The sequence below is a fragment of the Esox lucius genome, chromosome 3 (assembly GCF_011004845.1).
Source record: "Esox lucius isolate fEsoLuc1 chromosome 3, fEsoLuc1.pri, whole genome shotgun sequence".
In the NCBI taxonomy this organism is placed as follows: Eukaryota; Metazoa; Chordata; class Actinopteri; order Esociformes; family Esocidae; genus Esox; species Esox lucius.
In genome coordinates, this window is record NC_047571.1 from 12,793,042 (window position 1) to 12,809,780 (window position 16,739).

Consider the following 16,739-nt stretch of genomic DNA (forward strand, 5'->3'; position numbering starts at 1 on the left):
TAGCCATGTTATAGTGTCCTGATATATGGGCTGAACTGAATCCATGCAACGTGTCACCAGCCTTCTGAGGCTTGCTCCCATTCTGGTTAACAAAAGACAAGTATTTAGACTTGACTTGTCTGTACCACTGTGACATGTGCAAACTGTCTACGAAACAGTTCCGTTAGGATAGTGTGGACCGTCGCTTATGTCACATAGAAAGCAAACCAGAGGAAAGGAATACAGGAGCCACCCGAGCCGTGTGTCTCAACAACAAGGGTTTGTGGCTGATTTTGTGTGGCGGTCTGACAAAGCTGCCCTGTGTTGTTCCTGTTCCAGGACACACTGGACTGTTCGCGTCGTATTTCTCAGCAGTTGTCAGGGACTGTTGTAAAGGACTGGGTCGTGGATTGCTTGAGAAGCATCGTTTTTTTCCGGCTATAAGCATTCACGGAGTCAGGGTTCCACGATGGATTGGGAGCCATGTAATCCGGCTGGGAAAGGAGCTCAGATTCCTTCGGTGGGTGTTGTACTGGGGGAGCATGTTGCATTGTGGTCGGAGGACAGAGTGTTGCTAAGGGATCAGAGGTCCTGTGGCTCTAGAGACCAGAGTGTTCTGGTAGTTGTACCGTATCCAGCCTTGTGTTACGACACCAGAAGATGTGAAGTCCTTAGAATACTGCATTTATCTCACCCCTTAAAGCAGGCTCAACTCACTTTAAGATTACAGTGTTTATACACGGTCAGCAGTAGTTTGGATTTTCCTCACCTCCGAGGCACTGATAAGCAGAAGTGATTTAGACCCGTAGATTAAAGAATGTATGACTTTTGCACTGGTCTGGAATGCGTGCCCCAACATGAAAATATTGCTTTGTGGAACGTCATTACTGTACCCAGTGGTAAGACAGCCAGCATGTTTTGTCAGGGAATGTCTAGGAGGAGACAGAGGTGATTGATGATGCCCCTGTTCAAAAATATTTCCTGTTAGAGGCACTCTACATTTTTTTGGTTTTCACAGGATGAGCAAAATTTCATGTGGATTAACTTGATACTGTAGTTCCATTGTGTTAGGCCTATGTTGAACGTCTGTCTGCTTTGTGGACATACTGCAGTAGCAATGCTATGATCCAAAGGTCATGAAGAGATTTATGTGTGAAATACTACAACAACACAGTGGACAGCTTGTTTTGTACAACCTGGCTATTCTGTGATGTACAATTTAGCATAAAAACATGACTTGTTTATTACGCTTTTTGCTTTATCCACAGCCTCAGAGAATTAGGTCACCTGACTGTGGGGTAAAGAACATTTTTATCTGTTGTGACACTCCACCGTCATTTATTATGATTTAATAATCCCTATGAAAAACCTGAAAGCCAGTAAGCCAACACCCTCTTACCTCATGAGACGGTTTTAAAATTCTCTGATCACTGTTTAAATCGGCTGAACGGTTGACAGTAAAGCACCTGCAGCACACGGGTTAGGAGCAGTGTAAGTACCAAATATATCCTTATAGTCATATCTATAGTCTTCCAGTATGTCACTGTTCTTTTGACAGTATCGTGGTTTTTATGTGTGTGTAGCATTTTCAATGATTAGCCTACTTATGCTTAGATTAGCTGCTGTACAGCGTTCTGATTTACACGACGACAGACAACCGTGGATGAATGCACTGTTGCACAGAACGGTGTCAGGAGTCAGTCTTACATGACAATATGATTATGTAAAAATAAAGTTTTCGAAGTGCTGTCCTCAAATAGCTCAAGAATGAAGAACACGAAAGTTGCTGTTCAGGGAGTATTATAAATTGGGATTTCCTCATGTTGGGTATTGAACTTGACCTGCACACTTAACACTTAACACACTTAACTGTGTGTGAAAAAGACTGTTCAGCTTCCTCTCATTTCTCTTACGCTGAGTCGGACTACGGCCTTAGACAAAACAGAGGCAACATTAAAATGAGCATTTTGACATCCGTGAAAGTGGAGGCAACAGAAGAAAATTTACTTTGAAACTATTGAGATTGATTCCTTACTTTGTTTTGGGGGGCACAGAAATACTGCTGACCTAATGACAGCGAGTCTGTCTGAGTAACCTCTTATATTTTACCAAAAAAGTAATTTTAAGATGTTTTCAGTGAATTTTCCCCTGTGTTCAGATACCAAGGGAGATGCTATATGGAAGCCACAGTCCTGTCCACACTTTACACTCCACCCGAAGTCCTGTCCAAGCCGTACAGAGGTCCATGTCTCCCCCCACGGCCCGCTCCATGCCCTCCTCCCCCTCCAGGATCCCCTTTGGCTCCCGGGTTGGAGGCGGGGTGCCGGGAAGCTCCACCCTCCCCAGGGCCAGCATTTCCAGCGGACCCCCCTGCAGGTCTGCCACCCCCTGCCCGAGCGCCATCCTGGAGAGGAGGGACGTCAGACCCGACGAGGACCTGGGCGGCAAGAGCATGACGCCGGGGCGCTCCGAAGGGATCTACGCCGGCGTGGCCGATCCCTACGCCCTCCAGGAGGGCCGACTGAGTATGACCTCCTCCCAGGGGGGCAGCCACGCGGGGGAGGTGGTGGACATGGGCGGGGTCCACCGGGCCAAGTGCACGGCCTCCTACACAGAGAGCCAGGAGCACCGGCACCAGCAACCCCTGTACAGACAGAAGTCCCGGAGGTACGGGGAGAGCCAGGGACTGCCGCCGCTCGGCACCAAAACCCCTCCCCCGTCCCCTCACAGAGGGAGCGAGGTCCGGATGATCAACAACCCTTTGGCCATGGAGAGGGGGGGGCCTGTTCGCCAGTCACTCCGGAGGGAGAGTAACGGGAACGCGGGGGAGGTGGTGAACAGAACCAGGGACAGCGTGTCCTCCGTGTCCTCCTCTCCGGTGTTCATGGAGTCCCCGCAAGGTCACCACGGAGACCGGCTGTTCCAGGGGCCCATCTCTCCCAGTGACCCCCAAACCAGGTAAGACAAGTAATGCAGAGCAAAGCTGGCCCCTCTGACACTAAATAGCACTTGAACTTGGTTATGGAAGTAGATAGGGCAGCACTATATAATACAGTATTGTTGTAATATATAGTACAGTATATAGTACAGTATTGTACATTGTTTTTAGAAACTATGCAACACTATGTTGTTAGAAACTACATTGCTTTTTTTTCCAGTCAGCGAATGAAAGCCATGGAACAACAGATTGCCAGCCTGGCTGGACTTGTTCAACATGCACTTGCTATTGGGCCAGCGGAGATAGATGGGAGGACTGTTTCTCGTTCCCATGTCAACAACAGCGCAGGTACTTGTTACACAAATTTATTAGGGTTTTACAAACTCACGCTTCAGTTAGTTTTAGTGTAGTTTCTAATATGGAGAATGGAAGTTTGAGTGTGTCTGCCCCACTTCTGTTGGAAATGTGTTTTATAAGAAGCAAATAAACAATTTCAAATATATACAGGCTGGGTGCTTAAACTTTTTAACATATCAGAAGAAAACAAGACATGCATAGAAAACACCAGAAATACAGAAATCAAAATACAGACACCACAAAACAAAACAAACAAAAATCCTCATTCCCCCCCCCTTTCCCAAATTATAAGTGGCTCTGCCCCACTTATAATCTTGCACAATAGTAACTCACAGAACTGTGTCCCACTGACCTTTGTAGGAGTGTCCCCAGTTCCTCCAGCCAAAAGCCCCGCCCTCCCGGCAGACGGCCCCAGTGTCTCTCAGGGCCCTCCCCCTGACCGCGCCCTGCAGGGCACACTGACCACGGTCCGGAGGAATGTCACTGACCTGCGACAGCAGCTTCAACAACTCAGACAGCTACAGGTACTCAGGACGTAATGGAAGTCGTTTTGGGGCGCGCTCCTGTCATTTCCCCCGGGTCTTGTATACATCAGGTGGGTATGTGGGAAGGCCAGTGAAACCAGTGCGTACGGTCCGTTGGCAGATGCAGAACCAGGACAGCGTGACGGTGATGCTGAGGAGAGCCGAGCAGGAGCTGGCCGCCGTCATGTCAGAGAATCTGCAGAGACAGAGGCAAGAGTCAAAGCCCGGCCAGAGACAGAGGGTCATGGTGGACGAGGAGAGACACAAGTACCTGACCATGGAGGACAGAGTGTTAGCCCAACTCAGGTAAAGCTTTAGAAACAGTGTAGTGCCAGGACGAACATCTTCAAGGGCTTTCCTTACTTGATACACTTAATATTGCTACAGTCAGGTCCTTATGTGTTGGATTAGAATTTAATTTGCTATAGTAGCCTTAGAATACAGAATTAAACAAGAAACAGTAGTTTGGCTATACTGCAGCAGCATTGTGAGCATGGTCTTGGGTTGTAATGTGTGGTTATATACTGTAACTGAATAATTATTTACAGCTAAAGTAGGCTACTCAGGATTAAGCTAACAGATCAGATTCAGGTGAACCACTATAGTCAATGTTATGCGACGGATTACAATTCAGTCCTACCAAGAGTATTGTGAAATGGGACGCTTAAAATGGGACATTTACGATTTGTAATGGAAATGTGTTCCACAATACTGACTAATTGTCCCATTCTCACAATACTCACCCAATTAAAGGGGTAAATGTACAGATATGTCTCTACTGATTTGGGTACATACAGTAACCCAGCAAGGGAATAAGCCAGTGGCTTTCTGCCAAAACAATACGCTCCTGATGTTGCACAATATTTAAATGAGCGCTAATGAGGCTGTTTGGTGCATGCGATCTTGGAGGTCTGTGGAACACTGCGATAGGAGAGATGAGTCAGGGGAGTCAAAGCCAGTGTCTTTCCTTGCTAACGTCAACTCATTGGACCACATTCATCTTGGAGATAAACTCACTGGGGAGTTTACATACTGAGTTATCTTTGGTAGCTGTTAAGTCATCTTGAGAGCACCATTTGGGTGGGAGATTAGACATTGCCAAACAGCTACTTATCACACTTTCTCATGCTTACTTTCACCCTTATGGATGTTGACTCCTATTTAGGTCCAGACATGTATGTACTTGGTTCTCTGTTGGCACAATATATAAACTGGCTATTAATGTTGATTGACAGAAAGTTGTGGCATACGAGGCTGTACACCATAGGTATGACAAAACATTTATTTTGACATTTCTAATTGCATCCATAGCTAATATCAATTAGGCACTTTGGGGGTTTGTGCTATATGGACACTATATAATTTCTAAGGGCTACATCCGGGCTCTCCACTATCACATTGTGTCTCAGAACAGCTCTAAGCTATGGTAGGTATTAGCAATGTGCCACGCCTGCTTGTGTCTTGTTGTCCATTAATAAACAGTCTGGCTCAAGCCCTGAAAGCTAATTGGCTAAAAGCTGTGATATATCAGACAGTATAATATTAGTACGTTGATAACCAGTTTATATGTATACCACAGATGAGCAGTTTATCCAATGATTCTGCCTTGTGTCTTGCATAATCAGTATCCCTCCCCCGCTATGCATTGTTGCTTAAGTGTATGTAGGTTGTTGTTATGTCATCTTGAGATCACAGTTTGGGTGGGGAAAAATGTATTGGGAAACAACTACTTCTAGCACTTTCTCACGCTTACCTTTGTTTTTCCAGATAGTGTATCCTTTATAGGTCTGGACAAGCATGTACTTGATTTGTGACTGGATTAATCAGTCGCTTCAAACAGTCAAACTATTATGGTTCCCTTATATTTGTCCCTTTATGATGTATTTCGGCGGGAAAGTAATGAAATAAAACACTGTTACATTAGTCGCGGCCCTTGTTTATCGTTTAGCTGAACTGTTTGTGTGAAATAAGTTGTTTGTGGACTACTTTGATTGCAGTGGTTGACACAGAGGCCGCTCTTGTCACAGTGTTGTCAACAAACAGCTTCTGACTGAGCATGTCGAACAGGTTTCTCATTTGGCTGTAATAGCAGCCGTGGGAACACTCCTCCTGACAGTGCTAGCTTAGAACTGGATAGAAGGGTTATGGGAAGCTGACTGTGTTTTTACATTTATGCTGTGAAGGTTTGACGATGAACTCAATGTATGGTGTCTTATGTACATTGTTGGAGACATCCCTATTCTAAAACCATGGTGGTTGAAAGGAGATGCAACAACTGTTATTAAACTGTGAGCACAATATTAACACTAGACTATTTGCCTATCATTAATGACTTTCTTTGTCATTAGTGTTATTTTCTTACCATTTTGTTATTTTAAGGTATTTTTTTTAATTATGTCTTCCTTTGGGAATGGCTGGAGTTGCAATATAATGGTCAGATGTGCAACGTCTGTCTCCCAGGGAGCTGGAGGACTATGTGGATCGTCTGAAGAGGGACTCTGGGCCCTCCGCTCCGGGCCTGCTGTCGGTCACCCTCAGGGACGTGGAGGAGGGAGCGGTCAACCTCAGGAGGGTGGGAGAGGCGTTGGCCAGGCTGAAAGGTTAGAGGCTAGCACGCCGGCAACCGCCACTGGAAAACGTTGTTCAGGTCATTCACAGTTACGGTAGCGGTGTTAAATAAATCTGTCCGTTACCACAGCTAGGTACGTCGTGGAAGGGTTAGGGCAAAGGCTTGTTGAATAGCCAGTGACAGCATTAGGAGATAACTGGGCGTGACTCTCCCCCTCCACCCCCAACTCCCGTTCATGTTGCTAGGTGAGTTCCCCAGCCTGCAGGGGAAGATGCGGGCGGTGTTACGGGTGGAGGTAGAGGCTGTGCGCTTCCTGAAGGAGGAGCCTCAGAAGATGGACAGCATGCTGAAGCGGGTGAAAGCCCTGACGGAGGCCCTCAGCGCTCTCAGAAGGTACACGCTGACCCTGTACACCATTGACGCCGCTTGTGGAGGGGATTGGCGGTGAGAGTTATCCAATAAAGTCCCGTTCGTTCCTTTCAGACGCGTCACCGAGAATCATCCTCAGCCCCCGGAGCCCGGAGCGTACAAAGCAGCCGAGGGCGCCAAGACTGCCGATGCCGAGTCCGATCCCGGCCCGAAGAATCTGCCCACCGTGGAGTCCCCCAAACCCCAACCCAGGTCATCCGTCAAGCCCTCCCTACCCCAGCCCCAGGGTCCGAACCCTGCAGGAAGGCCCGACGCGGCCCCCGCCTCGCCTGTCGTGGCCCACCGCGTGAAGAGCTCTCCGGTCAGCAAGCAGCCGTGCCACCACGCGGCGGCCCTGCCGCACCACCCCAGCCCCCCTTTGACCCCCACCTTTGGCCGAGACTCCCCGACCGTGGCCAAGGTCAGTCCACGTAGCCGGGAGAGCAGCCCGGCCCTGCAGAAGAGGGGGGTGCCCTGGTGCGGAGACGGACCGGGCAGCTCCGTAGCGGCCACGCGGCCACCTGGGTCAGAGGAAATCCACAACTACAGGGGCAGCATCAAAAACAGAGGGATGGACATGGAGGTATACGTCTGACATATATCCTCAGCGATCCTCTTATTGTCTTTACAGGGACAAGGTGTTATAATACACATAATAACTGAATAAACAGGCTTCTTTCTCACAATCTCAGTAAAGTATGAGTGCGTTCCCCATTGACACGTAATGTCCAGCGCGCTGTCCATCCTCCCATCAGGTTGCAGAGAGAGCGGGGGACCTGGAAGAAGAGAGGCCACCGCAGAGCTCAGCCACCCCAGCTGGGAGTGAGTTTGAGCAGATCCTGGAGGAGGCCAAGGCCAGCCTCATGAGGGCCATACCGGACCTGGAGGTGACCGAGGAGGGGAGGAGGGAGTCAAAGTCTCCCCTTCCACCTCTACCTCCACCTGTGCCCGACACCGCTCCGGACGCGGAGGTGCCCCTCGACATTCCACTGCCAGACGAGGTCGATGCCCCTCAACTTGCTGAGGTCCCCCTTCCAGGTGAGGAACGGCAAACCTTAAGGGTGAACATTGTCAGAAATGTTGGAATAACGTGCCTTCTGTTTTGTTCTGTTTTCCCGGTTCTGTTCAGGATTAATCTTTTTTATTTATACTAAACTTAATCTGAGACTTTAATTTTTTTCTTCACGCTTGGGGAAAGATGCGTATGTATTTTTCATGTTTTACACGCTGCTATGCATTTTCCTTGTGCGTGCGTGTGTATGTGTCGTCTTCTGACAGAACCCCCTCAACCAGGTAATGTGTCCACTGAGGCGACAGTACAGGCCAGCCCGGAGCCGCACAGGCCGATGGTGGAGAAGCCTCGCAGGCCCAGTGTGGAGAGAGAGACGAAGAACAGCTCAGAGAGAGTTGGAAAGTCTCCTCCACCCCCACCGCCGCGGAGGCTCTTCCCCTCACCGTCAGGCCCAGGGCTGACCACAGGGAGGTCTGGAGAAGTCATCTTTACCACCAGAATGGAAGTGGCCCCCGCCAAGGTGTGTGACTCATTTGTTTGTTTCACCTTGCCAAGCAGCATTCCCAGACAGCTCTCTTCATCGCTTGGCACCTCATGAAGGCAGCTTCACTTGTCGGACAGTTTTTTCTGCCGGCTGTCTACGAAAGAGTAATCTGAGTATCCAGAATGAAGCGTTCAACCAATAACTCATGCATGTAGATAATATTTTGAACACGCTGAACGGCTGTATTTTATGCAAGCATACGTGACTTAGTGGATCAGTGCCGGTCAGTTTTGCTGTGTCAACCTTTCCGTTAAACGGATCAGTGTGTTTCTGTGTCCATCAGGACTATAAAGAGGAAGCGGCTCCACAACCAAGTCCCAAAACCACCAGGCAGCCTCCAGAGGTTAAACCTAAGCCCCACACCACGTCTCTTATCACAGCCTCAACTGAGCCGGAGGAAGAAGAGGATGAGGAGGATGAAGATGAAGAGGATACGTTCATGAAGGAACTTCAGGTAAATTAAAACCACCACCAATATATGTACAAAGCACTGGTCTATTTCTACCCTTTTAAGATAAAGAGAAAATCCAGTGTATATACTGTGTAAATTACTAGGCATTTTGAAAACTGAAACTGTGTATATGTCGCCCTCTGCTGTTCAGCGGAAGAATGTTTGTTGTCAGTAGTATAAGCATAGCTAATAACCCAGTTACTGGAATAATTAATTGTGCAGCCCTTGTCATGACATATGTAAGCAATAAGGTTCGAGCAGGTGTGGTATATTGCCAATATATCACAGCTAAGAGCTGTTCTGAGGCAGAACACATTGCAGAATGCCTTGACACAGTATTTAGCCATGGTGTATTGGCAATATATCACACTCCCCCAAAATACAGCTCCGGAAAAAACTAAGAGACCACTGCACCTTTTTCTTTCCTTTCCAAAGAAGTTGAAGAGGAAAGTTTTGAGTGAGGAAGAGAAGCATTCAATTTGCAGTATTTCTCTTATAAACCGGTTACCTTTGCAATAAGAACAGTACAAAGGGATGTCTTGTCATACCCTTGATATACAGCGTCATATACCATGGCTATCAGCCAATCAGCATTCAGTATTCAACCCACCCAGTTTATAAAGTAGGTCATTATTATTGTACATCGCATCACATTTTACTGCTTTAATTGTGTTGGTAACCAATTCATAATACCAAAAGGGCACAAGGGGTGTGGTGCTTAGCCAATATACCACAAACCCCTGAGATGAACTATAGTGGCTGTGATCTAATTGGCCCATGTTGACTTCCTCAGGTGTTTCAGAAGTACACTCTTAGAGATGTAGGCACCAAGTGTGTCCTAGATCTTACGAGCACTGCATCCCAAGTCAGGCAGATAGAGACAGATTCCTCCCTCTCAGCCAACCACCCCAAGGTAACAGATGCGGTGCCCCCCATTATTAACATTACTAACCCCCTAATTGCTTAGCTTTGCCTCTAATGTTAATCTGATCTGGGGACTGTGCTTACAGCTTTGTCAGCCTCTGAGTGGTCTGGTCTGAGCTTGGATGCAAAGCTTGTTTTTGAATACTGGTTTAACCAACACTTTATTGCTGTGTTCAGCTATTGCTAATGGAATGACTGAGTCTTTTCTCACAGTGGTTTATTCTCTTTGTCATGTCATGTCTTTCAAGAAATTGGCTGGTGTCTCTTTTTAAAGGTGTATGGGTTGAAAAAATTTTGCTTTTCATTTCTCAACGGGACATGTCTTTAATTTCTCTTAATTTCTCTTTCCGATCTCAGACCACAAACAAAACATTTCTCAAAAGTTCTCAATTTGCACCCTTTGTTTTTCTGATCACAATGTGCTTGATCCTCTTTCCCTCAGTTCTCTAAGTGCACTTGCCTGGCTGTCATGGCTGTACTCTTCGATGTATACTGACATTTAAACTGAAATCAAAGAGCTGTTGTGAAATGTGTTCCTGCAAACTGTTTTAGGAGAGTCAGAATCACCAAGAGAAAACTGATGAGAACAGATTAGACACTGATACAAATAGCCCCAGGGTAAGTATTTCCTTGTAAAACCCATGTTCCACAGTTGAAAACCACATACACAATGTATATTTCTGATGTTGATAAATATTTCCCTCCATTTTTTTCTAGGTCATGTATTACATCACATGCCAGACATCCAATGAGAAGGAACTAGATGTTCTTCCATTGGGAAGAACAGACCAATTGGAAGGAACCGTGTCCCTCTCACAGGTTGCAAACACAAATACTCTTGATTCCCAGCAGTCAGAGTTACTAACAGCAGATGGGTCACCTACAGCACCATGTAACTCACTGATGGAGATCCGTGACTGGTCTCCAAATCCCCAGGAGTCAGGAGTCAGAGACGATTGTGAGAAGGAGACTCTTGTAGATGAGAATAACTTGCAGGATCCTGTTGAGAACCAGGAAGTTACTGAACCTGTGTGTCCTGCAGAGAAGCAGGATTTCCCTGAGCCTTCTGAACAGGGCCCATCTACTAGCATTATACAGTCACCACCATCAACACCATTACTACCATCGCCACCATCACTACCATCACCACCATTACTACCATCACCAACATCATATCTACCATATCTACCATCACCACCATCACCACCATCACTACCATCACCACCATTACTACCATCACCAACATCATATCTACCATATCTACCATCACCACCATCACTACCATTGCCACCATCACCCCCATCGCTACCATCAGCACCATCACTGCCATCAGCACCATCGCTACCATCACCACCATCACCACCATCACCACCATCGCTACCATCACCACCATCACCACCATCACCACCATCACTACCATCACCACCATCACTACCATTGCCACCATCACTACCATCACTACCATTGCCACCATCACTACCATCACTACCTCCGTCATCATTATTATCATCCCCATCATCATCTTTACCACTGTCATCACCTTTATCACCCCTACCTCCTCCACCCCTTCCGGCCCCGCCATTACCAGTCCAGCCTGTGAGTAGTAAACCTCTGGAGGTTTCAGGTAGTCCGGTTCCTCCTCCAGCGATGGGGAACATGGGTGACTGCAGGAACCAGCAGGTTGTGCCCGGGTCGCCAGGAAGCAGAGCTCCATTGTGTGTCAGTGACGACGGCGGTCTGAGCCCTGACCTCCCAGACGAAGAGGGCCCTCCCCGCCCTGAGAGCATTGGCTTCATGATGATCACCAGCAGCAGAGTGCAGGCTCTGTCCACCAAGGAGTACCAGGAGATATTGAGCAGCAGCAACGGCTCAGAGGTTCAGACCGTCAAGGTGGGGAACGACTCCACCGGCTTCCGGCAGAAGGAGCACTGCGGCACGGACCGTGAGCCGGTAATCATCATATTCGATGAGCCCATGGACATCCAGTCAGCCTACAAGCGAATGTCCACGATCTTCGAGTGCGAGGAGGAGTTGGAACGGATGCTGCGCCAGGAGAGCATTGACGAAGACATTGAGGAGGTTGAGGAGGCGGAGACAGAGAAGAATGTACCTCAGGTAGAACGTAGCACCGACCTACGTCAGCCAAACAGGACGGAATCCTGTGCAAGCGGTCGCGACCACGCACCTCCTGGGATGGAGCAACAGAAGAGTGCGCCAGGCAGCCCGCTGCAAGAGCAGTCTAAAATGGAGCCCCCGAATGGCAGCAAACCAGAGACCAAAAAAAAGTTCAAATTCAAGTTCCCCAAGAATAAGCTGGCAGCCATCAGCCAGGCGCTTCGCACTGGAACTAAGACAGGCAAGAAGACACTCCAGGTAGTGGCCTGTGAGGATGAGGAGGAGGGGCGGGGGGAGGGGGAAGCACACACGAAAGCGAACAAGAAGTTTGACAGTAGCAGCAAACCGCGAACTGACTCCGGTCAAGACGTCGGGGTGAAGAACAGCCCATCGCCAAGAACTCTGAACCGGTCCAAGTCCAAACGGCGGACAGAGGAGATCTGTAAGAACGCCTGTGGGTCCATAAACAATCTAGAGGAGAACATCCAAAAGCTGGAGATAACCGTAGATAACATGAGCCCAGCGGAGTCCACGACAGAATCCAGTGGACAGTCTCCGTCCGCGGTGAAACCCAAACGCGAGAGGGAGGGGAGTCCCTCGAAGAGGCCTGCCCCCCCCCAGGTGTCTAAGTCCCTGAAACCTCCTCAGAGTAAGAAGTCCAAACCACAGCTTCCGCAGATCACCGGGCCGTCAACCACAGGCAGCTCCAAGAAACAGCTCACTGGGCCGTCCACCACAAGCAGCTCCAGGAAACAGGTTTCTCTCTAAGCCCCTTTTTGCCTAACGCTACACAGGGGGCTGGGTGCCTGTGAGGACCATGCTGGTGTCGGTGTTCCTGGGAGACTTCCCTTCCCATCCCTTGTAACCACTCTCTTACTGAAACATTGTTAACCTGCTGTTCCAGGCACTGCTGGGGATATAACTGGGATCCGCCTATTATTTGGAAATGTCTGTTAGTCAGCTGACATGATTGTTGTCTCTGGGGATCTTGGTCGCTACAATGTGTTTTTGTCTCCTAATTACTGACTTTGTCCGGGACCAAATGAATGGCTTTAAAATGACTTACTTTTCTATATTGTGCTTGTAGTTCCATTGTTCATGCTCTGCTGTTAGAGTTGGGGCTGGTTGGTCAGAGGTTTCCAAACTTGGAAGAGTTGTGTCATGCTTCTTTGTCCATGTATATACAAAGGCTGTATCAAAGGCAATATTATCATCTTACATATCTCCTCTACATAAACACATCATATGTGTTATTAACCATCAATTACAAGGATGCTAATGTATCTAAACTAATAGTAAAATAGCATGTCTAAACAGTAAGTGAAACTCTAAAAAAACAAAAGAATACGCCCTGGAGTTTGTGTTTCTACTTGTACCTAGTTTGGAAAACACAGGCCGAATGTAAGCCACCCAGCCTCCCATCACTAGTTATGGGTCGGTTTGTGTCGTTTGAGCTCCTTGGCATTTTCCAGTCCAGTTCCAGTAAATTATTTCTGTGTCCATTTTTGTCTGTTGAAATATTCACAGAATACGAGTGGCTCTCCTTCAAGTCGGACATCCCTTTCTGCATCGCCAAAGTTCCGGCAGCAGCCAGCAGGATCCCCTGAAAAACCAGAAGGAAAAACTCAGAAGCTTCCGGACAGTCAGAGGCAGTTTCGACAGGTAGTGTTGCTATAGGATGGCCGGTGTTAGGAAGTAGCAGTGCCACCATGTTCATGATTTACAGATGCGTGTTAATGTGAACCATTAGACACTGTACAATATAGTGATATGTTTGTTAAATCGCTGCACTCTCTGTCTTGTTCTCCTATGTCTTCAAGACCTTTTGACTGTAACCGTCTGTAGCCTCTGCTTCACCCATGTGTCCTCCTTGACCGTACCCTCCATGTAACAGTCATTCACTTGGAGATGGGGGCAAGGATAGAAGATTGACAAGAATATTCCCATCCCTGTTCGAATCGCCTCCTTGAAGCCTTTTTATTATTCAAACACATACGATTATCTGACCTTAAACTAATACCCGGCTCAGCTAAAGCTATTCTCAAACTGAACTCATCCCTCTGTCACCCAACCAAGTACTTTAACCCTCACTGTTGCCCTGAGTAGCATGATTTTACATCAGGAAGTGTGCATGTGTGTGTTGAGTTAAATTAATGGCCATCATTAACCCTTTAGATCATTCCCTGACTTCTGTTTTACTGTGATTGTTTTTATTTTCAGTTAATCATCTATTGCTAGTGTAGTTTAGTGCCATTTGTCTGCTTTCTAACTTACTGCTTACTTATGTTTCTATAATAACCCTTTCTTTGCCTTTCGTGACATTCCGTGCCTATTTTGTTTTGCAGGCTAACAGAAGTACTAAAAAAGCTGCTGGAGATTGTAACCATTCTTTCCTTGCTTTACCTGCTTCTAAGATCCCAGCCTTTTGTCATGGTTCTGTAAAAACCACGTCCTGGCCTGCTCCTAACTCAAATGTGTCTAACCCCATTATATCGCCTCTCTCCTGCCCTTCCTCGTCACACAAGTCTTTCATCCCTTCTCTCAGTCTGAGTCGTCTCTGCCCTCCTAGCCCCTCTCTCAACGACCGGCGTCAGTGCCTGTCCCTGTCGTCACAGGCCCAAAATGGCATTCGCGGCTCTTTCTCTTACTGCACATCTCCCTCTTCATCGTCAACCTCCCCGTCTTCCAACTCCTCCTCGCTATCGCCCACGTCCACGTCCTCCACCTCCTCCTCCTCCCCTCCCTCCCCGTCCCTGCACTCCCCGACCACCCTGGGTCAAGGTGCGCGGAGTATCCAACGCATTGCACACTTAGCCAGCGTCCCCGGTCACAGGACGCCAGGTGGGCACAGCGGCAGAGCCACACACACACCAGCAGCCTGTTCATCTAAGGACATGTCATGACCTTTTTCTATCTTCCATCAAGTTTAAAGGAAGGAAATGTGGTTTCCAGGATGATGCTGTACCGCTGTGTATTCTCTCCCATATGTTTCGTTGGTCAGTTTGAGGTCACATGCAGTACTAAAATAGAAAATAACTTGACCCTCGTAGATACACTCCATTGGGGCAAGGGGATTTTCTTATTTATTTATTTTTACATTTTTGTTTGGTGAAAACCATACAATAGATAACTGTTACTTCACAAATTATCAACAGAGGTGCAAACATTCTAGGATTGCTCTTGTAGTTTAGTGGTACTGAGCGTTTGGAAATCTAGTTTTATTTTTATTGATGTGAGAAATCTGTGCTTTTAATTGATAGTGTTGAATACATAGTTTGCAACTTCTTGTTAGATGGTTCACCTTTAAAATAGTTAATGGTCTAATTATAACAGTTCTCCATGGATTCCTTTTTATTAAAAAACAATTACAAACTTTTTGGGCCAAATCAGGTTAAATCTAAAATGTGCCACAGAACAAATTCTGTTTGATGTTAATATCTGTAGTTTTTAAAAGAATCTTTGACATTCGCATATGTACGTGTATAGAATATTAATATACATTTCTAAATGAAGTTGTGTAAAAGTATATAAGTTTGGATATATTTACATAAAATACAGTACTGTGTTGAGTCCAAAGACTAAATACATTACAAAAACTTTCATTGTAGACAAATGCTTTGGCTGATTAAAAAAATTACTTCAGATGTGTCTATCAGTAAGCTCATACAAGAAGCTTAAAGGAACTTAGACATTTCCATTATGGAACTGAATTGGTCAAGTAACTACCAAACAGAGTAAGTCAGTTTCTTTATCACTGATATTTTGCTAAATGAAACTGAACCATGGACCACCGTTTTTCCTGGCTCATAAGCTACTAACACCAAGTTGTAAAACTACTCCTTTAAACAGATTGGATAAAAAAGTGTTATTACATAAATTAATCAAATGATTTATTTAGATGTTTATGGGGTATGAAGGCACAGGCATAGTCTCTTTCATCTAGCATAATTCAGTTGGCATCTCTTATATGGATCTTAGATGTGTGAGTGAAACTTTGAGGGGAAAAAATAGCTTGGTGATTTCCCAAGCTTACTATGCACTGCCAAAACCTTTGAGCTAACAGTACAACTGCTGTATATGCAAAGTAATGTTTAGAAGCCTTTTAAGGCAGTAGCTGGATGTTCTAAAATGCCAAAGTGTTTTACTGATCATGTACCTTAGACAAGCACTGTGTTGACATTATGTTTACTTCTGGGATGGCACCTTACTTATTTTAACCATACTTACCATGATACCCCTCAATTAACGACATAAATATCCATGGAAGTGTATGTGTTTAGGAGGGGTTGTCTTCAAATAAGTATTTCGCCAAACTCCACTACTATGCATGCCTTTTAGAGTTTTTGGTTATGTATCTACTAACTATTGTGTTTGTACAACTCTGTACATATTTTGTGTTCTCAGATTTTGTAAAACCATGTTGTAAAAAGGTATTGTAGAAGTAAATGCTTGTGAGGTTGAGAAACTAATAAAGGGCTTTCTGTTAGTATTTATTGTTCATGACATATTGTGTTATTATATGAAAAGGGGTTAATTGATATATTGTAGGTAAAATCACTAGTGGACATATGCACATCAAATTTAGTTGCCTTTAAATGAAATATAAAATGCATGTATTGCAAATCAATCAAGAAATTTGCACCAATTCCATAATGTACATACACAATATGTACATACATCCCAAATATATTAGTCTGTGGAAGCACTTTTCACAGTTAATAAAGTTGTGAGTCATTCGGAATGACATTCCAATAACTTACTGAGGGCAAAATTGATCTATTTGATTTGGCACAATTATTCAGGGTAATTAAACTTGCAGGGAAAACATTGCTGGGTAGCATTATTCAAGTATTGTCTTGTATTATTTTAGTCAGCACCGACACTGGATGCTTTAGAATAACCTCAACTCGTTTAGGGA

General features: G+C 46.0%; 2 protein-coding genes across 3 annotated transcripts in view; both read left to right on the top strand.

Annotated features, from left to right (window-relative positions):
- Positions 1 to 16,310, top strand: part of si:ch211-207d6.2 (sickle tail protein homolog) — a 37,814-nt gene extending 21,504 nt beyond the window's left edge. Inside the window, exons 6-20 of one of the 2 annotated variants that reach the window (XM_010894036.4) lie at positions 2,138 to 2,937; positions 3,138 to 3,265; positions 3,635 to 3,798; positions 3,920 to 4,104; positions 6,259 to 6,398; positions 6,613 to 6,760; positions 6,851 to 7,358; positions 7,531 to 7,813; positions 8,054 to 8,307; positions 8,615 to 8,785; positions 9,576 to 9,695; positions 10,259 to 10,324; positions 10,424 to 10,525; positions 13,349 to 13,483; positions 13,642 to 16,310. In XM_010894036.4, the coding sequence (XP_010892338.2) occupies positions 2,138 to 2,937; positions 3,138 to 3,265; positions 3,635 to 3,798; positions 3,920 to 4,104; positions 6,259 to 6,398; positions 6,613 to 6,760; positions 6,851 to 7,358; positions 7,531 to 7,813; positions 8,054 to 8,307; positions 8,615 to 8,785; positions 9,576 to 9,695; positions 10,259 to 10,324; positions 10,424 to 10,525; positions 13,349 to 13,483; positions 13,642 to 13,650 (3,213 nt within the window). In that variant the 3' untranslated portion in view covers positions 13,651 to 16,310. The remainder of the gene's footprint in view (positions 1 to 2,137; positions 2,938 to 3,137; positions 3,266 to 3,634; positions 3,799 to 3,919; positions 4,105 to 6,258; positions 6,399 to 6,612; positions 6,761 to 6,850; positions 7,359 to 7,530; positions 7,814 to 8,053; positions 8,308 to 8,614; positions 8,786 to 9,575; positions 9,696 to 10,258; positions 10,325 to 10,423; positions 10,526 to 13,348; positions 13,484 to 13,641) is intronic. The other variant, XM_020045384.2, reaches the window with a different exon arrangement.
- Positions 11,120 to 13,360, top strand: LOC117594132 (sickle tail protein-like). Its single transcript, XM_034291200.1, has one exon. The coding sequence runs from the start codon at positions 11,354 to 11,356 to the stop codon at positions 12,587 to 12,589; it is 1,236 nt and encodes a 411-aa protein (XP_034147091.1). The 5' UTR covers positions 11,120 to 11,353; the 3' UTR covers positions 12,590 to 13,360.
- Positions 16,311 to 16,739: the final 429 nt, after the last annotated feature.

Bases quoted from the DNA above. Each gene is read 5' to 3' on its own strand.
- LOC117594132 (XM_034291200.1), top strand. From the start codon at position 11,354: ATGGGGAACATGGGTGACTGCAGGAACCAGCAGGTTGTGCCCGGGTCG.